Source organism: Haemorhous mexicanus, chromosome Z (genome assembly GCF_027477595.1).
Source record: "Haemorhous mexicanus isolate bHaeMex1 chromosome Z, bHaeMex1.pri, whole genome shotgun sequence".
Lineage (NCBI taxonomy): Eukaryota > Metazoa > Chordata > Aves > Passeriformes > Fringillidae > Haemorhous > Haemorhous mexicanus.
In genome coordinates this window covers 31043809-31069968 of record NC_082381.1, presented here as the reverse complement: position 1 = coordinate 31069968, position 26160 = coordinate 31043809, and the positions used below count along the sequence as shown (strand labels likewise).

Here is a 26160-nt window from a genome sequence, read left to right as displayed (position 1 = left end):
GGATGTCCTGTGCAGGACTATTGAACTTCAATGATCCTTGTGAGTCACTTCCAGTTCAGGATTTTCTGTGATTCTGTAGTTCTATGAAACCTACTTCTGACATAAATGCATCTCTCATTCCTCCTCCACTAAAGAAAGGTTGAAACAAATACCTTTGCTGTCTGGAACAAAGTTTCCTTCCAGACTGAATTGGAAGAGATTCCTCAGTCTAATCAGAGGTCACTCAGGTAGAAACTAGAGTTGAGTTGTAGTCCAGTAGTTCAGAGGTGGCTGGGACCCCCTTGGCTGTGACCCACCGTGCTCTATCCTCACCACTGCATCGTACTACAGACCTGCAATCTGCCACCCTCACGAGTAAAAGACATTGCAGTCTTTTGAGCGCAGCAATGCCTCCCTCCATGAGTAGCTGTGTGTTGAGCACTTGCAGTTGTGTGTAACACACCTCAAGATTTTATGGTTGGTTTTTTTGTCTTTAGGCATTAATAATGTGCAAAATATTCTAGCTGGAGTGGGTCTTGAGCTGTCTTTTAGGATGAGGTCCTCTGTGTGGCCAAATACACCCTTGACCATCTCTTACATCAACATATATATGGCTGCCTCCATTTAAAACTCCTGCTGTGCAGAATCACATTAATATTGAGCTTTGAAGTTTCCTTCTATATAAAAAGATAAATCTGTGGAGATTGAAATAAAACTACTGTACTTTCTCTCAACTTGTTGTTTTTCTTCAGTAAAAAGCATTTTGAAATTGTTTACTATTCAAATGGTTGTTTTTCTATCAATTTATATACCTTTAGGAGTTTAGCTCAATCCCCTGTAACAGTATTATAGTACCTGTGTTTTTTCTTTGATGTATAATAACCTACTAGCTAAGAGCAGGATTGAAAGCCTCAGCCAGCTGGGTTCATGCTATTCACCCAATAAAATCAAGTGGTGGGAGTCAGACACAAATACAGTAGTTCATGTACAAAATAAAAAAAAATAGGCGATAAATGAATATTTCATGCTTCTGAGTGACTGATCATGCTGAAGCCGTATGCCTTTCAGAAAGTATGTAGGGAAGAAGTTAACTGTGTGTGGGCAATGCTGTTGTGCAGTTGCATTTGAGTATCCAAAAAGCGGAAATTTGCAATGTTATGATCTTGAAATAAAATCAAATTTGTTCCTATAAGCTCTTTACATTTCATTGAGTAGAGCAAACTCCTGAGCATAGTTAACTCCTTTTCATTGGGAACACTTTGTGGATATCAGGCTGTGGGAGCACAAATGAATTACACATAAAAGCCAGGTAAATGCACATTGCAGCACGCTTCCAGTTTTATTAGAACCCACTTCTGAATTATCTGCAATGTGTTTTTTGAGGCATGGGAGGGACTACAAGAGTTGGTGCTGAGAGATGTTATGACTTAGAAGACCTTAAATGTCTGAGTAATGGGTTCTGAATGATACTGGCATGATACTCTTCATGCCTTGCCAGTGATAGCCAAAGTTTCACCAATTCTTTCACTTCCTCAAGATTATTGCATTTACTTCTTTCTGTAGAAGCTTTGAATAAAATTCTCTTGGCAGGAACTGCCTGCTGATTGGTATTCAGGCTTTTCCATGGGGTTGGCTTTTCCTGTTAATAGCAGATTCAGAGTTCAGTATTGAGTAAAGGAAGGCTTCTATAGAGCATATTTTTCACTCAAGGTTTTATGCATAACTGCAGAATGAGTAACAATTTCTGGGAAATGTCACTTTGCAGCATCCCTGGCTCTGCAGTCTGTGCCTATGACATGCTTGACATTGCCAATGTATTTACTGGGAGATTCAAAGAACAAAAGTCTCCAGACTCCACATGGACACCAGTTCCTGATGAACGAGTTCCCAAGCCCAGGTATGTTTCATGTATAGTGATATTGTTCAGTTCCTTCATGCAGGCTACAGAGGCTTTTTAATATTCTGAATGGCCTTGTAAGGTGCAGATACAATTATACATGTTGAAACGATAAAGTGAAAGTTGAGTTGAATTTGGATCTAAACTGTGCAATAGTGATTTTTCCACTTAAATGAGATTTGTGTAACATATATCAGGCCAGCATCCGATCAACTTGGTCAGAATAATCACTTAAGAGTGGTGTGAGTTACACAGCTGTTGCAAATTGGTTCAGTGACAGATAGATCTCATTACAAAGCCTGCACCAGTTCTGCAGTTTGCTGTTCTATGATTAACATGCAGTTTAAGTGCCATGGTGGATGATTTATGGAGAGCAAAAAAGAGCATTCCACCAAACTGGAGATTCAGTTTACCTCATTCCTCCTATGAGTTGTTTTCCCCACTTCCACATGTTTGCAAGCATCTCCTCTACTATCTTCTTCATATTTCTTACAAGTACCCTTTCAAACAAGTTGCTGTTGACAGACACTTGTTAACTCATTGACACCAATGGCATTTTACTGTGAGATATTGAGAAGCATACAGATAAATCAAATTCATTTATCTCACTTAAGCTTTACCACTCTATTGCATGTTTTACATTGCTTGTGATAGCTTAAATAATTTCAAAAGAAAAAAACATCTGAAGTACTCAGGGCAGTGTTGAACACCTCAATATAAGAAGAATATAAAGCTGTTGGGAGTATCCAAAGGAGGGCTACAAAGATGTTGAAGGGCTTAGAGGGGAAACCATGCGAGGAGTGGCTGAGGCCTCTTGGCTTGCTTGAAGAAAAAGAGGCTTGAGGGGAGACTCATCACAATCTACAACTTCCTCACGAGGGAAAGAGGAAGGGCAGACACTGATATCTTCTCTGTGGTTACCAGTGACAGGACACAGGGGAATGGCCTGAAGTTGTGTCAGGGGAGGTTTGGGTTGGACATTAGGAAAAGGTTCTTCACCCAGGGAAGTGATTTGGTGCTGGAACTTGGGCTCCAGGGAAGTGGTCACAGCACCAGTCCAACAGAGCTCAAGAAGCTTTTGGACAACACTCTCATGGCACTTGGTGTGATTCTTGAGGTGTCCTGTGTGGGGCCAGGAGCTGGACTTCAGAGACCTTTGTGGTTTGGTTCCAGCTCATGATATTCTATGAGTTTATCAAGCTCCATGGAGGACACTGAGCTTCTTCCTAATCCATCAAGTTTGGGATTTGCCAAGTGTAGTATTACTGTGTTGTCTGTATTCTGAAGTTGTCATTCAAGAGAAGAGCTTGGAGGTGACTGGAAAATCTGGTAAATTCTGTGTCTGTTTTCAGTCTGAGCCTTAGTAATGCAGCTTCTTGCAGTGTTGCAGGATTTTCTTCTTCATTTTGCAGTGTTTCAAGCAAGTGGTCCATGCAATGGTCTGCCTTGGGGGTGCAAGGCTGCATGATGACTCCAAGGTTATTTGTTTGGACCTTACTGAGATATATTGGCATAGAAGGGGAAAAGAAGAAGGAGAAAGTGGGAAAGAAGAACAGAAAGTTGCATTACGAGTTTGGGATGAGCCATTAGCAGGCTAACTTTTCTGATGAAGATGGGTTAATATTGTTCTTTCTAAGCCTGAAGGACATAATGTGAAGTGAATTGTGAACAGTATTTCATGTAATATTTAGCAATCAATCTGCTTAATAGAAATAATCACTACTTCTAGCTCATGCTGAAGTACATGACAGGCACCTTTGAAATAAGGTCATTTTTGTCTGGGTTTCTTGGTATGATGGAGAAACATTACTGCCCCTATTGATCCTAACATTACTCAGAAAACTACCGGAGCCCTTCTGAGATGTACTTCCCTGTTTGACCAGACAGCAGGTTTGCTGGGATTTATGTTGACTAAACCAGTTTTGAGATTAAAACAGGATCAATCCAATCATGCTGTTAGGATTTAGGAGTAAATAGGCCTCCAGATTAGATACACAGGAACCGTAGACACCACGGTGCCAGAAGGTGCCAGGCTGTTCCCGCGAGTTCTCTGGGAATATTGTCGCATGGGTCAATGCCATTGCAAGGACCTAGGAAACCAGTCATGCCCTTGATTTTTCCTTCTCTCTATCTTTTGCTAGTTCTACATGCAATTACAAGACAGCTAAAGTGTTTTGGATATGAGGAGGCAAGAGTACACACTGTCTGCATGTAATGTTCCTTGCTCAGCTCTTGTAGGACCAGACTTGTTGACACAGCTAGTTCCTTTGAGTCCTGTGCTACCTTACCACACAAGATTTATTTACCTAATATTTGAATATTTATCTAAATCTAAGCAACACAGATGATAGGACCAGTCCTGTATTTTGTTCAAGTTGACATTACTCTTGATGTCAACGCCTTTACCCACACAGAGTAGATGAAAATTGGAGGATGCAATGTGTTTATGAGTGAGTGGTCCATCTTTCATCTTCCCATCTCACACTGGCCCAAAGGTTTGAAAAATCACAGTGCTCTGGAAAATGGGATCAAATAGGCCTTTTATTAAAGAAAATTACCTACACAATATTAACAAGCAAAACATTTTGTTGATTCTTGGAGAGATGGCCTGTCCAGGCAAGAAGATTGCACTACGTCTTAGGAGCAGATAGATTTTAGAAATAGCCTGAGCAGATTTGCATTTAAGTCGTTAAAGAATGGCAGATAACTTTTCAGTGAAAGTTCTCAATGAGCAACCATTCTTAAATCATCTCATCCAAATTGAACAAAGGATAAAAACAATGTTTACATGGATGCTATTCGGTTTGTCTTCTTCAATAATCTGTTTTCTATCAGATGTGACTAAAAGTACCATTTTTTCATACCTGTTTAAAAAAATTAACTTCCTACTGCATTATAGGGACTTGTTTTATTCCAGGAAAGAGCAGTCAATTAGGCAAGTTACAGATCAGAAACACCTGTGCGATTGGGAAGCATCAAGTCAAATGCACACATGCTGTGATTACATTCCATATGAATGGATGAATTACAAAACTGTGTGTCTAGTGCTCCTGATGAAAAAATGGCTGTGTGCTCATAAGTGACACATGAATGGAGGACAGAGCAGGATTTTAGGCTTCCCCTGAGGTGCTGAACAAGTCCACCACACTTATCGATTCAAGTACAAGTTAAACTCCTGTAAACACATCATATTTCAGTGAGAGCTTCCTCACAAAAGGATGCTTGCCCTCTATGTCAAATAAGTTTTCTGGCTCTACTGTCTTGTTTTATATAGGCCTGGTTGCTGTGCTGGCTCTACATCATTAGAAAAATATGTAACATCTAATGAGTTCCCAGATGATACTCTGAACTTCATCAAAACACATCCACTGATGGACGAGGCTGTACCTTCCATTGTCAACCGGCCCTGGTTCCTGAGAACAATGGTCAGGTATGTGCACCAAGTGAGCTCCTGTCCGCATCGTAGCTTCAAGTTGTCCTAGTAGCCTTGCTTCAAATACCTCCAACTCTGTACATGTCCTCGGTGTCCTGGGCATGAATCCAGTTAGCAATGGTGGCAGAGCTGAGCAGATGCTGCGGAACTCCCTGAGGAGCTTTCAAGATAGGAAAGACCTGAGTCTTTTCCAACCGTGCTGTGCTGAAACCGGATGTTGTAGGAAATGCTGTGCGGGGAAGGTTTAATCGCCTTTTGGCTTACGGGTCAGTGTTTGAGATGGCTCGGTAAAAACTTCAGGCAAGGATCAGCAGACCACTCAGGAATATGAGTGCACAGGATACAAACACATCTGCCAGGATATGTTCACAGGATGTGTAGATGTCTGTCAGGTTATGTACTGGTAAGCTTTAATGTTTGCAGAAGTGTATAGGGCAGAAGTAATCACATAATCTGCGTCCTTTCTATGGCAACAAGAAAAAATAATAACAGATTGAACAAAGACTCATAAATCAGCAAGTGTTAAATACACCATCCCCTTCCTATCAAAATACATTCCCACTGTCTCCTGTGGTCATTATACCACTTATCTGCCCTGCAGCAGTAAACAGAATAATGTGACTAAGTTTTGCCGTATTTTCCTCTCTTCCCCCAAACAAAGGTAGAATATTGTGTTGGGCACTTAGCTCTATGGAAGGATCTGATTTCATTTCAGTAATGTATCTCATGTCAGGTTTTTCTGTCAGGTCCTGTACCTCTAACCAAAGACGAGAGTAGCAAGCTCCACAGAGTGCTTCCCTTTGATAGGCAGTACCATCCAACTGGTGCCAAACCACCAGTATACTTGTTTCCAATAAATTGTGTCACCCCAAGGTTTGACTTCACCTCAGGACTGAACTTGCTTGCTGGTGGCCGTGTGACTATTTTTAGTGAGGTGAAATGATGTTGAGCGTCTTACTCTTGCACTGACCCAGCTTTTCCTGACAAAACAAGTTGAACCTAGTTCAGCTGCTTTTAATGTGACAGAGCTTGAAATTTTAAAAACAATTCACTGTGCTGATTCTCTATCCCTGTCTGAAGAAATCACCAGGCTTTTGGAAGGATAATTCCTAAATGCCCTCAGGCTCCTAGCACCCCTTCAACTTTCTGAACTTCTAGACACTTCTGAACTTCTGGACACTTCTGCTGGCTATTGGATGTGTGGGTATGCAAACACATGAAAATTCCCCAGCATCTGGGAAGCCAAATTGGTAGAGTCTGTGTTGATTTATAGTCATGTAGGAAAAGTGCTTAAATGTGTTTTAGGGTTGCTAGAAATCTACCATACAGTTATCTGACATGAAGAATGTGATTAAATAAATGACAATTTTGTGATTATCTCTGTGATTTATCTCTGAAAATGCTCTATTGTTTTAGGTATCGGCTGACCAAAATTGCTGTTGACTCTGCTGCTGGGCCATATCAGAACTATACCGTGGTTTTCTTGGGGTCAGAGAAGGGAATCATCCTGAAGTTCTTGGCACGGACAGGAAACACTGGTTTCCTAAATGACAGCCTTTTCCTGGAGGAGATCAATGTTTACAATCCTGAAAAGTGTGTATCTGATTCTTTGTACTCATGTATGGGTGACTTTGAACTTCTGATTTCCCAGAGAATAACTTGTCCCATGGAAACGGAAGTTAGAGAAGCCAGGTTTTTTTGGTGATTTTAAATTGTTTAGGGAGGGGATGTCTGCTTATCAGTCTCTACATTGCAATAAGATTTTTTTATCCAGTCTGTGTAGAAAATAGCCCATCCTATGCAGCAGCTGATGGATAATTAAAAGTGAAGTTCTGGAAAGGGAGATTAATTTTCTAATCCTATAAAAAACCCTGATTCCTCTCCAAATAACTCAACAAGCAGCAAGCTAGTCTCCAAGGGAAATTTTCCACATTTCAGTCTTCCTCAAATATGCCTAAGGGGGCTTTGAAGTGAGCCATAATCATGCAGAAATTTCAGCTGCTTTGAGTGCTGGAGAAGAATAAACACAAAAGCGAAGGGCCATCAGAAGCTTGTCTGGTGTGCTGTGGCTCCCAAATTCTTAACTACCCCATGCATTTTTAATGCTTGCATATATGTCTGTCCATATTTTCAGTGGCTATTGTGTGTTCTTTTTTCCTTGACTTGTTCAATTCTTCCTTTCTTATGGATTTGTTGGCAGAAGCTTTTTGCGATCTTATTTTTGAAGCCTGGGGGACAATTAGGGTTTCCCCTGGCTTCCCAGCAGAGCCCACTCGTAACCACATCCCACTTTTACCCAAATCAGGTGCAGCTATGACGGCATGGAGGACAAGCGGATCATGGGCATGCAGCTTGACAAGCCCAGCAGCGCCCTGTACGTCGCCTTCTCCACCTGTGTCATCAAGGTTCCCCTGGGGCGCTGCGAGCGTCACGGCAAATGCAAAAAGTACGTGCTTTGTGGTGGCTGTCAGGGGCCAGGGCAGTGGGCAAGCTGCAGCACTCCTGAATGCCACCTTGTGCTGTTCTCTCCCAAGGGCCTGCATAGCATCCCGGGACCCGTACTGCGGATGGGTGAAGGAGAGCGGGGTGTGCACGCAGCTGGTCCTTGGCTCCAAGTGAGTAAGGCTCTGGCTGGATGGGCCGTGAAGCTCTGGCGGTGGTGCCAGGCAGTCTTGGGCCAAGCTGTTTGAAACATGAGGCTTTTAGAGAGGGAAAAATGTGGGAAGTGTTTGTTTCTCTCTTATTTGCATTCACCTCCAAAATGTCTCACAAATTTTTTTGATGTGAACAGTCAGCTGACTGGTAGCTGCTGAAAGAGGAGGAAGAAGAAAATGAAAGAGCTGTATTAAGGTCCGTGTATTATTGAAAGGAGTGAATTGGATGGATGTGTCTGGACCAGCCTACACTGGAGCCATCACAGCTGATTAAAGAGGCAATAGAATCCAAATTAAATTACTGAAGTAATTTGTCCACTGAAAACAAAACCAGTCCTTCTAATTTACTGTGCATTACTAAGAGGAATAACAGAGCACAGTAAGGGCTTAAAACAGATTTAGAGAAGTGCTGGATCTCCCTTTGCTTAACAGTAGAATTTAATTATTTTATGATAATGAAAGTCTGTGAAGGTTACAGGGAGCAAACCCACTTCAGAGCGCATTTCATAGCCACTTCTGACACACCACATGACTGTCCACTCTGAGCTATCAGCTATACTCCCTCATGGTAGTAGTGGAAGTCACAGAAGCACAGAGCCTCGACAGCCCTACCTCTGACACCACTTAACCCTGCTTCTCTACAGGTCCTCACTATATAATGGACAAATTACAATCCCTGTGCTTCTGTCTTGTTCTTAATTTGCTGATATCCACCATCTGCTGGGGATGCTGTAGCTGTATGTGTCCATATATGCTTGACTACAAAAGTGTGGGCTGTTCCTGATTTGACATTTGGTAGGATAGTGTTAAAATGTACCTGTGTACATTTCAGGTACATACATTCCATATCAGGTTTTTCATCACTTCAAAAAGTGCTTGAGGCTTCTTCAACTTCCATGGCAAGTTGTAGGGGACTTCCATACCTCAGTTTTTAGAGCAGCTCCCACTTTCATCAATAGATCCATCAAGACAGAGGCTGTGCAGCTTGCAGTGATGAAGTCCAAAAGTGAGCAAGGCAGCCAGTGTTCTGTCCAGCACTTAGGAAGGGGGTCCAGATCAGCTGTGAAGGTACCCGGTGAAGTTCTAAGCTAGCCAACAGGAGGCAGAGATGTTAGTCATCCCCCAGGAGAAGATGACAGTAGAGCAGATGTTTTAAGAACGCAGAATTAGAATGAGTTGTCTGCAAGGGTAATTATGCCCCAAGGGCAGGATCCTAATATAGGCTAGGGCTTGTATTTGGAAGTTTTCCAAGGTTCTTGTCATTCACCTTTGACCACACAGGAAGTTGGAAGAACAGCTTCAATAGTATCCAAAATCACAGCAAGAGCTTGGGAGCATAAGCTGAGCACGTCAGCTGGAAAAGCACATGAGTGTTTGTCAGTAGAGCCCCTGAGGTAAAAGGAATACCTCTTGTAGGATGGACCTTATGCCTTGACCCTCATCGGGTGCTGTACCTAAGGGATTGCTGAAATTCAGGCTTTTTCCTCAAGCACAGTGCCTGCCCAATGGGTTGGCTTCCTTCTCACAGCAAAGTGCCAGTGCACCTGACCTACTCTGTGTACAGGTTAATGTGGGGTTACAGGTGCTTCTGATAACATCCTATATTTAACAGTTCAAAAAATGCAGGTCTTTTCTTCCCTTGATAACGAGGCATGCTGTGGGTTTTTAAAATGTAATCATATAAGGGAAAAGTATCATCAGAAGCCAAGAAATCATTAAGCAATGAGGAATAGCTCAAGTGTGTATGTTGCGGTTTTTCAGCCTTTGTGTGGAATTTCCAAAGAAATAGCCAGTTTCACAGCAGGGATTTATTTCAATTGAACAGGTGATAATTTCTTTCTGGTTATGCCTATGACTTTTGTTATTCATACTGTTTTGTTTCCTTCTATTATTTAGACTGGCATTTGAACAGGACATAGAACGTGGCAATACAGACGGCCTGGGTGACTGCCAAAGTAAGCAAAGCTTTTACCTCTGTTTACCATGTGTCACAGTATCCTTCTGAATGCCTCAAATCACCATTACCTGTCAGGCATTCTTTTGTAGCAACATAAGCCACAACAGGGACAGCAACGTAGCTAATGGTGCAGGTTCAGAAGAAGAAGTGTTGTTTAAATGTGTTTGAGGAAAATAACCCAGTTCATGTGATTTATACAAACACTGGACTTCAGAGTGGTTGCATAACAAGAAAAGCTCAGCTCTAGAGGATATTGATTACAGCAATGACTTAATGAATTGGGGTCATTTTCTTCATTAGCCCTGGTTGTTGGGTTGTTTATGTAAATGTACAGAAGTGGCTTGGTTTCTTGGTGTAGTCTGTGACTTGGACTACATTCCCATGCAGCACAGTGAGACAGAGAAATATATCTTCAGCTTTGGATCCCGATCAAGAAATGACAACTGCTTAGTTTGTGAATCTTAGGGAATTTTACATACAGTCTGGACAACTTCATAGAATTAAGGGTCAGGTTCTAATGGCACTGCCTAAGAAATTTTAATGGTAAACCTTAAGTACTGACAGCGTGAGCTGGAAGCTTAAACAGTCTTTAAACATTTACTGTTTTGTACTGAAATGCTTAAAAGTGCATGGGTTGCACTGCATGCAAAGAAACCTTGCTGATTTCTGAGCCTTCAGGAATACCAACATCTGTGTTCAGGACAGCTCTTCTTCCAAATGTTCTCACCAAGGTTGGTTTGTTTCTGAGCTCCAAATACTATTTATAAACCTCATGAAATCAAGACTCTCATTCTTTTCAGTGTAATTTGCACTGATGCAATAAAGCTGAGGAATCAATGTACAGAGAGAGTCATTACTTCTGCAACACAGAGAAAAATAACAGAGGGTTAGACTGTGCCATGGGACATGGTATGGGCCTGATGCTCTGGAGAAAGCCAGAGCCTTCTCATGCCTTGTGCATCCTTATTCAAGAGGCATTAATTACTCTTGTCAGTGTACTTGGAGGAGTAGAAGTATTTGAGCCTCTGTCCTAAGCTAGGGTAATATAGACCATTGCAAAGATTTGTGAAGGAGGTGTACAATAGGTCTCCCCGCTGTTCCCCTGTTAAATGGGTTAGCACCAAAATCAGGCCAGTTCCCAGCTGGTGTATCTTTGCCCTTTTCAGCCAGTTCTGCTCTCCTTGGGCAAATAGGTTAGGCAGGAGTGGAGTGTACCTGATATCAGTTACATATAAAAGGAGGGTAGGAAATTATTCAGGAACAGCACATTGTGCTCATGGAGAGAGATCTGCTTGTGTACAGAGAGCAACAAAGCCCATTCCCTGCTTAAATCCCTCTTTAGCCCTGAATGGTGCATTGAACCTTGACACTGCACAGGGGTAGATTTCATTCCCTGCTAACACAGCTGCTTTTATTACTTCATGTGATCTTGGGTCACCTGAGTTTTATCCTCGTTGACTCACATTGCTGGCTGCATCCCCTGCAATGCCTTGGCTTAGACTAGGATTTACAAGGAAAGCAGGGGGGACACTGGCCCTCCCTCCTTCAGTAGGTCCTGTGCAGAGCTGGTCTGAGCACTTTCAAAGCCAGACATTGTTTTTGGGTACGTCTGAATATTAGTTTTGTCTGGGTCCTTCCCATACAAATCAGATGCTTGTAAATATCAGCTGAAACATTAATGCTTATTAGCAGCAAACTACTTAGAAGAAAAAAAAAAAAAAAAAACAAGATACAAATAATGATTTTTCCCCTGTTATTTGTCTTTCAGATTCCTTCGTAGCCCTGAATGGTAAGGAAGTTCTTAGTTTCAATATTTATTGACAGCAAATCCATTTTGGAGGAATCACTTTTTACTAAACTTTAAAATATTTTCATACTTTTGTTATATTTAATGTTTCTTCCCAATTTATTTTGTTCATAGACATTTCAACTGCTCCACCTGATCAAAAAATGTCTTACTACACAGTGTATGGTCAGTTTATGAGTGTTTTTTAAAATTCTCCCCAAATCCTTGTGTTAGCTAGTAGTATCTATACCCAAATAGTTGTTACCCCATTTTTACTTGTTTTGTCTTGGTTTTGAGGGCCCGATTCACTAATCACAACTAGGATTAAATCATACCTCTTGGTTTTCAATCCCTCTTTTCTTGTCTTTCCTCAAAACTGTCTCCATTGAATTAAAGTCAGATAAGGCCTACTTTAATGGCATGCCAACAGACATGATTAAGAGCAGGCTTCATCTGAACACTCAAAGAAACACTCGGGTGCAGTGATGCATCTTATCTGTTCACAAACAAAGATAGTAGCTCACATCCCACTTATGAGCTGTCCAGGCTGGTGTCATTACTGCTACATCAGCCAGTCAGAGATACCTTAGGGAAAGCAGAACTATCCCTGGGTTACAGAAAGATCTCTCTCATAAGGAAAATTAACCTTTTACCCATGTGGTTTGAGACTGGATTATGCCTCAATTCCTGAAGGTTCTTGTCATTTCTAGGGTGAGTCATTTATGTTGTCCATTCAAATTTACATAGCAAATTAAATGACCTGAACTGAAGAGGATCTTTTCTGCAAGCCTAGAGTAGCAGGTTCCCATGAGGCAGCTGTTAATCTGTGCTCACAGTGCTTTCTACCACTTTGTTCTGCATATTCGGGACTAGATTAGGCTGTTTCTTGGAGTAAAGAATAAATGTTTTCATGAGGAGTCAGTCACTGCAGAATAAATAATCACTTTAAATTCAAACCTAGACATATATTGCAATAGCTTTTCTTACAGACATCCTGAACAAAGACAAGTACTCACAAGCTAAGAGCTGCCAGTGAAGTCAACGGCAAAATTCCATGAGAGGTGGGAGCTTCCTTGTGAAGTTCCTTTCAGGCTGTACAAGACTAGCAGTTCATTAGGGCTAGATCAAATTCACCATACATTTGGCTGAACACAGCAAGAGGTAGGTTAAAGTGAAGTTGTGATGAACTTCTAATTGATCCTTTCAACTCGTGCCTGCACAGTATGTAGGTATGAAACTGAACCAATGACAGCTCAGCACAGCAGAATGTAAATAACTGGAGGCACAGTAATACTGTTCAACATTTGTAAAATAAAATCAAATTCCCCCTACTGTTTATTACCAGGAAATGAAAAATGTGCAGGTGAAACTTATTTGAAGGTATGGTAATGAAAGCCAGTGAAGGGAATGTGCAAAATCAAAGGCAAGCTGAGACTTTCTGATATATGGAAGACTCACAGTTTCATCTGCATAGACGGTTTATACTTTCTTTCATTGTGAAATTGCTGTATTTCTAATGCACAGAACCGTAATTAAAGAAGAGTAATTATAAAATCCGTACTGCCGAATGTGAAGATAAAGAGAGTGGCTTTGGGTATAGTGCTGATGTGCCAGAAATGTTCTAGATATCCTGCTTGTATGTGAATTCCATAGTCTGCAGAGTTATAGCTGTGGAACTGTGGTTCTGGATCCTGCCAGCTAGAGTATTAGTAGGTACTTTAGTAAAAACTGGTATTTTAATCTAACCAAGAAAGCAGAAAAGTGTTTCAAGTGAGCAGCAGAATGAAAAAAGCTGTAGTCCAAGAGAGTACAGTTAACAAAAGAGAGTACGTTTTACTGTCCAGGAATGTCAGGCTCAAAAAGAGACTCCATAAATGAACCCAGCTTTTAAAGCAGGACCTCACAGACAGGTGCAGTGGAGAAACACTGACCCAGCCTTAACATGGGTTCCTGTTCGTATCCTGCCTTTTACGATTTATTTCTCTGACCCCTCTCAGGTACATCCTGATAACATGGTCTCCGTGCAAGTCAACTCCCCTTTTATTGGTTTAGTTAAAATGCCTATTCTGATATTTTTGCAGTTGGGCTTTCTTTTCACCACCTACCACTAGTGACCTTCTATTGATCTTCCACATCAGGGTGCAAAAATTCCAGGATGAGGTAGTAAAGCAGTCTCGGTAAACATGTTCAAGTTTGCCAACTGTAGAGACTGGTCTGAGTGATTTTGCATCTTGAAAAAAAACAAAAAATGTATGAATTATCTATTTTGATGTTACTGAGTACAGTTTAATGCAAAAGGTAAATGGTATGTCACAACAGATCAACCCTCAGAACACCGGTACCAGAATGCCAACCTGAGTGAATGCTCAGTGGGTTAAATATACCCAAAGTCCTCTGAAGCTCCAAAAGAAGTCATAAGGCCTGATGCTCTTCACTTTTGCCACTATAAATCATCCCCCTTCAACAGACTTTCTGCCAATCTGTAGCAGTGTGAATAAAAGGAGAACCAAGCCCTTAATCTTTGCATTCTTGGCACCAGCCTCCTCCTGATTTCGGCACATGGGCTCTCTTCCTAAGGCAGTCTCACATGATCAGGTGCAAACAGTGAAGTGCTAAGTCCACACAGGTGACTCAATTGACACCCAAGGAGAGGATAGCAGACTGAGGGTCTGGATGCAGAAAGTCAGACAGAAATTAACCAGGAGCCACATATTTAAACAAGGAGATTAAGTTAGATCACTCTGCAAAAGTCTAAGCATCTTCAATTATCTTTGGAAACATCTATTCTTAGTGAATTGGGCCCTTATATTACCCCCTAGCCATAGCCCTTTCTCCCTCTCTAGTATTGATTTAACTTTCCCTCTAATTGTCTAATTAGATTGCTATAGCTGTTAATAGGATAGCGTGCAGATATCTTAACCTCTGAGATTCTAATGACTTGTGCATATTAGACCAGCTATCAAATACTGATAGTATTGAATCTCTGTCTTTGTTTTAAACCTGAAAAAAAAAAAACCTCTTTGCGTTTTACAAGTGCACTTCAGAACAAGCTATAGTTTCAGAAGTGCAGCCTTTCTGAATCATTATCTGTACTTGTAGGCACTAAGTGCTTTTACTCTGCCTCTGTTACTTGATTACAGCACTCCAAATGAAAAGTTTTTCCAAATAATGGAAGCACCTAAACCAGATTTTTTTAAAGAGTGTCTATTTGATTTTTGCATGTTTTCTTTAAACAAAGACATTTGAAAAGCACTATGTGTACAGTTATTTGGGTGCTTTGTTTTAAAACAAAGGCAGAATTGGTTTTTCAGATGTTTTTGTATTAACCATTATTAACACAGAGGTACTGGCCACATCTCAGATGTGCTAAAGCCTTGTTAAATTTCAACAAGTTTTATTTGCAAGTTAAGAGTGGTTAAAAATGGTGTAATGGGAAAAAAAGGCCCACTATATGTTGAGAACTATATAGTGCATTGTAAAGGCTTGATAATGGCTGTGTGTGAGAGGGCCAGGGCTGGGTTGCCTGCCACTTCAGTCTTTTCTCTACTTATGAAAGAAACTTAAATAGGTCATACATTTGTGGTGCTACTCTGCTCAGAGGTGAAATTCACCCAGTGGGACTGGCTGTTCAGGCACTTACAGGGCACTGTGATGCTGCTTACAGGAGCAGTATCTCTGCCTAGTAGTAAGTGTTTGCAAATACAGCTCTAACACAACTGGGATGGGCTATTAAGGTTTAATCTGCTCCTGCCCTGCTTCCTCAAAATCCAGTGGAAGAAAGTTTGTCTCAATTAGCTGTGTAAGCTTGCTTCTCAGTGTGTACTAGACTAATACATTAGAAACAGAGAGAATAAATATACTGATTCCTTGTATTTGTGTGGAACCCCTCTCTACCTAGTGACCATCTGGTACACATTAATAGCTTCACAAAGCCTTAGCTTTCCTTTACCAGGAAGTTCTCCGTGTATTGGCAACATATGGTTCAAGAATTTTTGTTTTTCCCCCTGAAAAATGTGTCCCTTAAGCATATACTTCCTCTAGATTTCTGAATTATGAAATGTTTTTCTTTAACTATACCTATAGCTTTTCCCCAGAACTCTTTTTTTAAGCACATTTAAAAGTGCAAGTGTCTGGAAAGAGATATAGGTATATAAATGCATATCAAACACAGGCATAAAATATGATTGCTACTTGGCAAGATTTTCTTCTCTTTTACCTCCTTATCAAGCAATGACTAATTTCTTTTTCATGTTGAGTGCAGCACTATGTGTAAGCTGACCAAATACTGTACACATTATTGTTGTTGCTGAATGGGGTATATAATCTTGAAGACTGGAACCCCATGAGTGTTTGCACTGTGGTTTAATCCTTAGGGAAAAGAAAACATGAAAATTCCATAATTTCTATTTTCTAGCCTGTTCTCTGCCCTGTTATTTGTCTTGTTCCTTGAGGATGAGCATGGGAGTTGACAAGCGTAAAACAGTGAATGCTTTCAGGATCCAGCATATTCTTACTTCAAGAAGGAGATGTGTTTTCAGTTGCTGGACCTCTACCAGTCCCTTTGGACACAAACAGTCCTGCTGCAGGGCTGCTGTGGCGCAGGCAGCACATTTGGATTGGAGTTCAAATGGAGTCCTCTCTCTGTGCTACCAATGTCCCCAGCCATGATGGGGCTTATGGAAACCTTTTAAAAAAGGATAACATCTGCCTTCTCTTTTCTATTTGGGTGACATTCAAAAAACTCTGTCTTAACAAAACACAGCATTTAATTTGCTGCTTTAAAAAAAGATGGCTGGGAGAAAACACACTTTCTACCATGAGAGGGTAAAAGATAATCCACTGTCCTTGTCAGCATAAAACCTTCAGACTGACATCCAGAGCTAAATTGTGTTAACAATTACTTGTTGTTGAAGGGTGGCTTCATGGTGAGAACACTGTAAATTTAACTAATTTTCCCTTCTAGGCATGCAAGTTAAAGGAGTTCATTGTGACCGTGTCCTACACAAAGCATCGTCCAAAGTGTTCCCATTTATAATTTGAGTCAGTAAATCAAAATGGCTCCTCAAAAACTCACAGAGGAGCACAGACATTTTTTTACTCCAAAGTCATTAATATTCAACAGGATTTCTTTAAATCATATCATCTTAATAGAAGTTGCAGCATTTTGCTGACTTTGTCAGTAGTTCAACACCATGAAGCTGGTGAAAGGGCTGGATAAAAAGAATCATGTGGATGCATCTAAAAGCTTGGGGACATTGGTGGCCAGTCTTTAGGTTTTTGATTGTTGGAGCAGAATTGAGGATCTAGGTTCATCATCTCTCTCTAGACTTCTGAGAGCTGGGGCTGTATGGCTTTAGAAGCCATTTAAAACAGCATTTTTAAGATGCAGCTTTCAAAAGCTTGGTGGTTATCCAGGAGCTGTTTAAAATAAACTACAGAAGCACAGGCTCTACCTGCCCAGCTCTGTGCCTTCTGTGTGAGGCTTAAATTTCAGCTCCTTGTGTTGATCTGTCTCTGCCCCAGTGAGTCTCAAATTATTTTTCTGAGCAGTGAAGCAAGATCAAGGAAAGGAGCAGGGAGAAGGTCCCTGCTAGGGCAGCCTGTAGCCTGGTGATTGGACTCCTCTCCAAGTGAGATTCATCTAAGGAAGGAAAATTAATTTGCTGGGCTGTTCAAAAGGAGACAGGAGAAAGGAGGGCTGCTGTCAGTCTGTCTAGTGTTATCTGACGAAAGATGTTATATGCCATTCTGTCTGTGAATAATCCAATTCTGTTAGTTTGAGCATGTGTCAAAAATGCTTTTTTTAATGGGCTTCTTAAGAAAAGGAGGTAAGGCAATATAGTTACTCCCCATCAAATTTAGGAGGCCCAGAACTCCTTGAATCCTGATGAAAATAACTCGCTCTTTCACGTGTGCCAAAAGGAAAATTTCAGAATGGTTTTGAGGTTAAAATGTTGTGGTGTGGATGGCTTTTGGTGCCCTCTCCCCAAAGCAGCTGAGCCACTGGAAAGTCCACATGGGAGCTGTCTTCCAGAGACAGTAGACTCCAAGAATCTGAAGGATTTTAGGCACGGATGTGCTTTTCAGGTCCAGCGGCAAAGAGTGTATGAGTCTGCAAACATACTGTTGTCCCATCCAAGCCACATTTCAAATTGTGCTGTGTTTCCAGTGGGGCAAGTTCTGGGAGTGTGCTGTTTGTTGGGGTGTAAATGATATGCGAGAAGCAGATCAGTCTTGTTCAGGGCAACAGTAGCAATGTCTAGAGCATTTGTAATGGAAAAAAGGCATGTGAGACCTCAGTCTCGGCTGCTGCTGGAGTCACGGGTTCTTGGGCAGATCCGCGTGGTGAGGCACTGTCTGCACTGTTGCTCTGAGGAGAAATGGTGCTCAGTCTTGGGCTAATTTCAGAGCCAATTTGGGCCATCAGCTCAGGCAGGACCAAGAGTGATGGTGCAAGCGGGTGTGAGCAGCTGGCCCGGGACTTTTCCCGACTGGAGAGGAGAGGAGTGCCGCAGTGTGAGCACAATGGTGTTAGGCAGTCCTTCGTTCCCCTGGGGACATGAGGTAGAGTGCCTCATGATGTCACCATTTTGTAGTTCTTCTGGCATTCCCATTCAGTTCCAGCCATTTTGGACATTGTTCTGTTCTACATTGATTTTTTTATTTGCTTTTTGACTGAGCAGTATCAGACAGCATGGGCTGACACTTCAGTTTCAGTCAGGCATGTGTGCTGAATCCAGCCAAAGGATGCTTGACTCAGATAAAGTGTGCTCACCCTCTTTCATATGCATTTAACTCTGTCGAGAAGCACAGAACTGCCAGCTCAGTGGCAGCACCTTTCAGCACCCTGATCTGGAAGGTTCAAATCCCCTCTTCCTTCAGAGTCACATTTTGAAGGACTTTTGAAGCATTACTCAGCCTAAGACAAGATGTTCACCTGTCACGGAAGCACAGCAGTCTGTACATCCCTGAGCACAGGGAGGTAGCGTGGTAAGTGACTAATGAGACTTGTCTTCCCTACCTGTATTTACAATGTGAACAGGACACTCCAGTTCCCTAGTCCCAAGCACCACCACTTCTGACTCTCGCGCCCGACAGGGTTATGATGCTAGGGGACGCATGCTGGATTGGAAGGATCCGCTTGGTTCATCTGAAAATACAGATCCATATGTGGCAGTTTCATCCCATAATCATCAAGACAAGAAGGGTAAGGCCTTGGAAATGACATCCTGTGGTGAGGAGGGAGGGGGAGGAGGACTAAAGTGTAACTGCTTCCAGCTGGCTCAGAGTAACATGTAATGAAACTCCCGTGCTATAATTAAGAGCTTATCGTAAAGTCTGAAACTAAACAGCCAATCTTAGAGTCAGTCCTAGATAATTCACTGCCTGAGGAAACCACACAAAACAAACAGAAGTGTATGCCTTTATAGAGAGTTTTGTGCATGTGTATGGGAAGGAGGGAAGCGGGGGATTTAGCTCTCTTTAAATTTGACCTGCCCTGTTCTCTGACAAAGCAAGATCCATGGCTTCCTATTGTTCGTAAGGATGCATTTTTATATTGACTTTCTCTGAATTCCCAAGGCAGCACGACAGTTCTCAGCTAATTTCACATTATTTCCATCTCTCAACCATAGAATCATGGAGTGCTTTGATTTGGAAGGGACCATAAAGATCATCTTGTTCTAACCCCCCCTGCCATGACCAGAAGGACTTTCCACTTGACCAGGTTGTTCCAAACCCCATTCAACCTGACCTTGAACCGTTTCAGGAATGGGCCATCAACACCTTCTCTGAGCAACCTGTTGCAATGCTTCACCACCCACCCTCAGAGTAAAGAATTTCTTCCTAATATCTAATTTAAACCTGCCCCTTTCAGTTTGAAGCCATTTGCCTTGCCCTATCACTACGTGCCCTACTAAAAAGTCCCTCTTCAGCTCTTATATATCCCCCTCTAGGTACTGGAAGGCTGCTATAACATCTTCCCAGAACCTTCTCTTCTTCACCCTGAGCAACCCCAGCTCTCTCAGCCTGTCTTCATAAGAGGGTTCTCCAGCCCTCTGATCATCTTTGTGGCCCATGTCTTTCCTGTGCTGGGGACCCCAGAGCTGGACACAGCGCTCCAGGTGGGGTCTCACATGAGCAGAGCAGAGGGGGAAAATCCTGTTCCTCACCCTGCTGCCCACGCTGCTTTGGATGCAGCCCAGTATGCACTTGGCTTTCTGGGCTGTGAGTTGCCCTGACTCAGGTGCTTTGCACTTGGCCTTGTTAAACCTCAGGGTTCCCATGGGCCTACTTCTCAATCTTGTCTAAGTCCCTCTGGATGGCATCCTGTCCTTCAGGCACATCAGTCACACCACACAGCTTGATGTCATCTGCAAACTTCCTGCAGGCTTACTCTGTCATTGATGTCACTCACTATGTCCCAAAAAATTGGTCCCAAAATTGACCCCTGAAAGACACCACTTGTCACTGTCTCGACTCAGACCTCAAGCCATTGACCACTATTCTCTGAATAAGGCTGTCCAGTGCATTCCTTACCCATTAAATTGTCCACCATCAAGTCCATCTCTCTCCAATTTAGAGAGAAGGATGTTGTGTGGGACCTTGTCAAAGGCCTTACTGAAGTCCAGGAAAATGACACATGTAGCTCTTTCCCTGTCCATGGATGGACTCTCTCCACCAGGTTGGTCAGCCAATACTTGCCCTTTGTGAAGCCGTGATGGCTGTCTTGAACACCTCCCTGTCCTCCATGTGCCTTAGCAGAGTTTCTAGGAAGATATGTTCTGTCATCTTCCCAGGCACAGAGATGATGGGACTGACAAGTTGGTAGTTTCCAGGGCCCTTCTTTCTACCCTTTTTTAAGATGGGTACAATATTTCCCTTTTTCCAGTCACCTGACTGTCACTCTTTTCTAATATCATAGATAGTGGTTTGGTAATTAAATCAGCCAATTTCTGGGACTCTGGGATAGATCTCACAATATTGGTAATTAAATCAGCCAGTTCCTGGGACTCTGGGATAGATCCCACAATGTTCTATAGACTTAGGTATGTTCAAGTTCTTCAAGTGGTCCCAAGCCTGATTTTCTCTTACAGTGGGAGGGACATTGCTCCCCCAGGCCCTGTCTTGTGGACCAAACACTCAAGAGGTGTGGGAGGAGAAGTTGCAGGAGAAGACTGAGGGAAAATTGTTGTTGAGTGCCTCAGCCTTCTCCTCATGCCAGCCTTGCTTGCCAGGTGGAGTACATCTTCTTCAACCTTCCTTTTCTGGCTGACCTACCTGCAGAAGCCATTCTTGTTATTCTTGGCATCCCTTGCCTAGTTCAGCTCCCACTACACCTTGACCTTCCTGACCCCATCTGTACACAACCAGACTGTGTTCCTATACTCCTTCCATGATACCTGTCCCTTCTTCCACCAGCTGTGCATTTCATTTTTGCCCTTTAGTTTGGCTAGCAGGTCCCAATACAGCCATTCAGTCTCTTGCCTTTCTCGTCCAGTTTCTTTCACCTGGATTTCACTAGCTCTTCCCACTTGGGAGATATCCTTAAAGATTTGTCAGCTCTGTTCTGCTCCCTTGTTCTTGAAGCAGTTTCCCAGGGGGTCCTACTGACCTTCTTGAAGAGCTGAAAGTTTGCTCTTCTAAAATGCTGGGTCCTGGCTTTACGCTTTGCCTGACCCATGTGCCTGAGGGCTGTGACCTCCACCAGTGCAGGATCACTGCAGCCCAGGCTGCTGCCACTTGTGACATCACCAGCTCCAGTATCCCAGTGCAGATAAGGAAAGCCTGCTCTAGTTTAACCATTGGGAGTAGTCCTAGTCACTGGTCCTCAGTCTCACTGTCTTCAGTGAAACCTGAGCAAAAAATTCCCTTTAGAGTGTGTTCATTAGTGTACATTAAATGATGCATAAATGACTGCTCATGGAGAGGTTCTATGTTTTGTTTTTCACACACCAAAAGCTTGAGATTTAGGTGTCATTTTACAGTGCTCAGACCAGTGCTGAAGCGCAGGGATATAGCACAAATCCTGTCCTTTGCCCTCCATTCCTCCTTTGCCGTATATACAGAGAATTAGGCAGAGAATTGCCAAAATTTGCTGCTTGAACATAGAGAAGAAGAACCTTTTCTCCTATGTAGAGGTAATGGTGCCCCTCATTGCATCTTGACCCTCATCATTCTTTCAGCTCCTTTTAATCTGAATCTCAGACTTTAATATGGTTCCTTTTAAACAGGGGAGTTACGTTCAAATAGCTCCACTGCCTAGAGAGATCTGAATCCTTGTTATTCTTCTCCAGGGTGTTCTTAGATCTCTTCTTTCAATCTCTGTTGAAGATGTTTTTCTCTGTGTGGACTAATTAAGTACTCAGTGTGTCAGAAGGAAGATGAGTATGAGCAAAACTCACTTGCTGAGTGGTTGGGGCACTCACCAGGGGCAGGAACACATGAGTTCAGTTCTTTCTGCTATGAATACTTGATATAAAACGCTTAAAATATTAATTGAAATGTGGATTCCAGTCTCTATTGTTCATGCATTTTATATTAAAAACTCATTAGGCAAAAGCATCAGCTGTTCCTAGAGAAGCTACTGGCATGCCAGACCTGATGCTTTGCACTGTCTGCCCAAACTAGTAGGTTACTAGTTTCTCCTATTCTTCCCCCTCCATCTGACCCACTGAATCTTGAATTCTTTGCACGACTTGTAGAGGCCTTTAGCAAGGAGTGATGAGCCCATTAACATCACAGAACAGTCTTCAGCAGAGCTCCATGAACAGCTGCTGGTGGTCTGGGGCCTGCCTGTGACCTCAGTGCCTGTCATCCATTACAGCCCCAGATACACGATGCCTCCCATAGTCCAGGGATATCCAGGGTTTCTCACTGAATGCCCCAGGACTGACCTCAAAGAGCCTTCACAGTCCCTTACTATAGAGGCAATGGGCATCACCTGGATAGCCCAGCTGAGACAAAGCCTGAAGCACTTTTCCAGTTGAGGAGGTTGGTCAAATTAGGCAGGAGATAATATGGAAAATATTAATCTAGTAGCCTTGGCTTTTAGGCTTATTGGCAGGAAATTGAATATGAAGATTTAAACTCCCACAGGCAGAGGATGTAAACTTGTCCCCCACCTCCTAGCTAATTAGCTCTTCCTACAGAAAAAAAAGAAAAACTACCCCTGTTTGAACAATTTCTTTAAAGAGCGTCATCCTGTAGATTCTGGGACATTCTGGGAGAATAACTGCAAAATCTAAACCAGAAAAGTGAATTTCTAGAACCTGATCAGTCTTCCCTGAGTGTTGAGCACAGAGCCTCTTTGCACCCTGCAGACCTGGGAGCTGATGAGCCTTGGCAGAGGAATAATTTCAGGTGTCTGCAATACTCAAAACTTTAACTTCAGATGCAAGGGAGTGACAGTACTGCAGATGAAACCTCACATTCTAATTCCAGTTTAAGCTCAGTTTGAGATATCTTCTTTTTATAATTCCTTGTCCCTTGCTCTTCAATTGTGGAAATGCAATTAAGAAAAAGGGTTATCACTTACATAGCAGAGGGAAGGCAGATAAACCTGCATGCCCTCCTTCACGTGATTTACCTAGCACTCATATTCCTCCCAGCAATATCAATGTTAATAATGCTGACAGCCAAAAAATGGGTATCTTTTCTTTCTTTGTCCAGTCTCCTATTATAGAAAGTACTTCAGGCAAGAGGACATTTCTTAGAAAATCCAGGGTTTTCCACTTCTGAAAATAAGCAGTATCTTTCTCTTGTCCTCTTGAAAGGGGGAAAGGATAGGATAGGATAGGATAGGATAGGATAGGATAGGATAGGATAGGATAGGATAGGATAGGATAGGATAGGATAGGATAGGATAGGATAGGATAGGATAGGATAGGATAGGATAGGATAGGATAGGATAGGATAGGATAGGATAGGATAGGATAGGATAGGATAGGATAGGATAGGATAGGATAGGATAGGATGATGAATCCTTGAATACAGCTCCTCTGCTGCTGCCAGACAAGGCAGCATTTTAATAGCACTGTTTGTTGTGTGTGGGTCCCTGCTTCACAAGTCTTCTGAAAAGCAATGCTTAATAGATGGAAAACTAGCTCTTAAAAGCATCTTGTATGCCACTAGCAGCTTTCAGAAGAGCACGCAGTGAAAATATTAATAAATATATAGCTGTTGAATTCTAATGATTTTCGCTTCAATTCACTGACTGATGAAGTGGCTTACATTCAATATTTCCTTCCCCAGGGAGTGATGGTTACCAAAGAGCCTTATAAGTACTTGACAGGGTCATTTAAATACCATGCATTCTTTGATGCCCAGTTATGAATAGTGACAAAGCTGGAAGCAGTGTACACCCATCAAAACAATGGCGGCAGAGGTGACCGCATGGCTGTCCACCATGACCATCCACTTGTGTGTTGTTACTCCTTGCCTTGCCCAGTCAGAGCCAGTTGGCTCCAGCATTCTACTGAGTTGTTGTTTCAAAAGGGCAAAGTAAAGAGCTCTTACACAAAATTAAATCAAATCAATAAATGTTACACTTACAATCCTTTTATCAAGATTTATTTCCACTTTTGCTGTGATTTCTTTTGCTTTCACACATTCGCAAAGAAAATTTTATTTTTTTAATATTTTTCTCCTTGTTTTGCGAGGTGCTTTGTGTTTTTCTTCATTGGTTGTGTCTATTCCTTTGAGCAGTGTTTTCTTTCTTTTTCTGTGCTCACAAATGGCTCCTTACTGATTATACTAATTGTATAAGAATCCACTTGCTGTTTTCTTTACTGTAACACGGTTGCTTTGATGATGTCACATTCATCCATATGCTTCACTCTTAATTCAGTGCAGGCATCTTGGGGAATATCTGTGGGGGTGTGAAGACGGGGTTCTTTAAAAGGGTTGACTCATGGGAATGTGACATTTGTGTGCCACAGCTTTAGTAGCTAAATATACTCTGGGGCTGTTGTTTCTGAGCTACATCACATTTCTTGCCAAGATGAAAATGTGTAGTCCCACCCATAGAGTGGGAATTGTGCACTGCCATCTCATTGGCATTTTCATTTTGGCCATTAAGGAATATGCCCTTTATATTGCAGGCAAAAAAAAAAAAAAAAAGAAAAAAAAAGAAAAAAAAAGAAAATAAAGAAGAAAAAAAGAAGCTGTTATTGGGCAAATTACAACCCTCTTTTCTATTCTCCTCCCATCTCCCCAGAAAACTAAATTAAACCAAACTGAAAAAAAACCAAAAGAACAGCCCATGTTCTAGAGTATGTTTATGTTTTGTTTTCTTTCTGTGTTTTAGTGTTAATTTAATTGTGTTTCTCACCTTTGTTGAAACAGTTCCCCTAACCTTGCTGCCTAACCTTCCCCCCTGCTGCCATTGTACTTGGTGTTCCTCCTCCACAGTCGGAGTCATGAAGCTCCTCCTGTGGAGCACTCCAAGGCTTTACCCTCCACACCCCAGTAGTGCCGCAGTGCTGCGTCCCTCCGTAGTCGCCCTACTAACGAGGGGGGGAGTAGAGATGTACAGCTCTTTGACAGGGCCTCTGTGAAGAAAGCAAACTGATTTTCTTCTAGAGTAGTTGGCTCTGTCCCTCACTACCCTGCTGCCCTTCTCTGCTGCCTCCTGTCCTTCCTGCCTCCGTTCAGAAATGCCTCATGCTTTTCTAGTACTGGGTTCCTTAGCGCAAATGTAGCCAACAGCTCCGTTTTCTCACACATTCCCTATCTGCCTGAAATCTGTGCCTGTTAATCACTGCTTTGATGAATTGGTTGAAAATTCAGGTTATGATTTTGTGGTTCTGCTACAGCTTCTTCTTCACAGCATTCAGGTGGAAGTGGCTGAGCTGGGCACTGAATGACCAAAGCGTAGTGGTTAGCAGTCTTTAATATTCTTACTTCTTCAGTCTTTTGTATTCTTACTTGGCTCAGCAGTCCTTAGGTGAAGACTGTGAGTGGTATCACCTTTCCTTAGCAAGCCTTTTGTTGATATCCATGTAACGAAGGTGAAAAGCTCATTAGAAGTGGGATGTGATGAACACAGTTTACAGAGTTAAGAGTTGCTGGTTTATTTGGATATCAAGAGGGTTCCTTTAGAGACAGAATCTGGTCTAGCAGAATCTGGCCTATTATTTTATGGATTGTATAATCTGTATTATTATTATCAATAACTGCAGCTCTTCCTCTGGTACATCATTAACAATAGTCAAGTCCTCTATTTGGCAAGGGCTGCGCTCTTGGGGAGCCCAAGAGCCACTCCTTTAAAAACATGCCTCCAGAAGATATTTCATTTTGTACACAAGTGGCAGTGTTACTAAATTTTACTGTGATTATCACTTCTTGAAAGATTTGCCAAGTGCTGACAATGCTTGTCCCTGGAGAGTCTGCAAATGTTCAGGCAGATTCTGCTGCACTGAGACAAAATTATAAGAAACTTCAGGTACAGTTATG

The 26160-nt window shown here is 42.1% G+C and overlaps 1 protein-coding gene across 3 annotated transcripts in view; it reads left to right on the top strand.

The window, feature by feature from the left end:
- The window catches only part of SEMA6A (semaphorin 6A), a 118939-nt gene that overhangs the window by 71902 nt on the left and 20877 nt on the right, over nucleotides 1-26160 (top strand). The window contains exons 11-18 of one of the 3 annotated variants that reach the window (XM_059873866.1): nucleotides 1745-1876; nucleotides 5151-5306; nucleotides 6726-6902; nucleotides 7615-7755; nucleotides 7844-7924; nucleotides 9860-9918; nucleotides 11689-11709; nucleotides 18749-18913. In XM_059873866.1, coding sequence (XP_059729849.1) covers nucleotides 1745-1876; nucleotides 5151-5306; nucleotides 6726-6902; nucleotides 7615-7755; nucleotides 7844-7924; nucleotides 9860-9918; nucleotides 11689-11709; nucleotides 18749-18913 — 932 coding nt within the window. The remainder of the gene's footprint in view (nucleotides 1-1744; nucleotides 1877-5150; nucleotides 5307-6725; nucleotides 6903-7614; nucleotides 7756-7843; nucleotides 7925-9859; nucleotides 9919-11688; nucleotides 11710-18748; nucleotides 18914-26160) is intronic. The other 2 variants (XM_059873867.1, XM_059873868.1) reach the window with 2 other exon arrangements.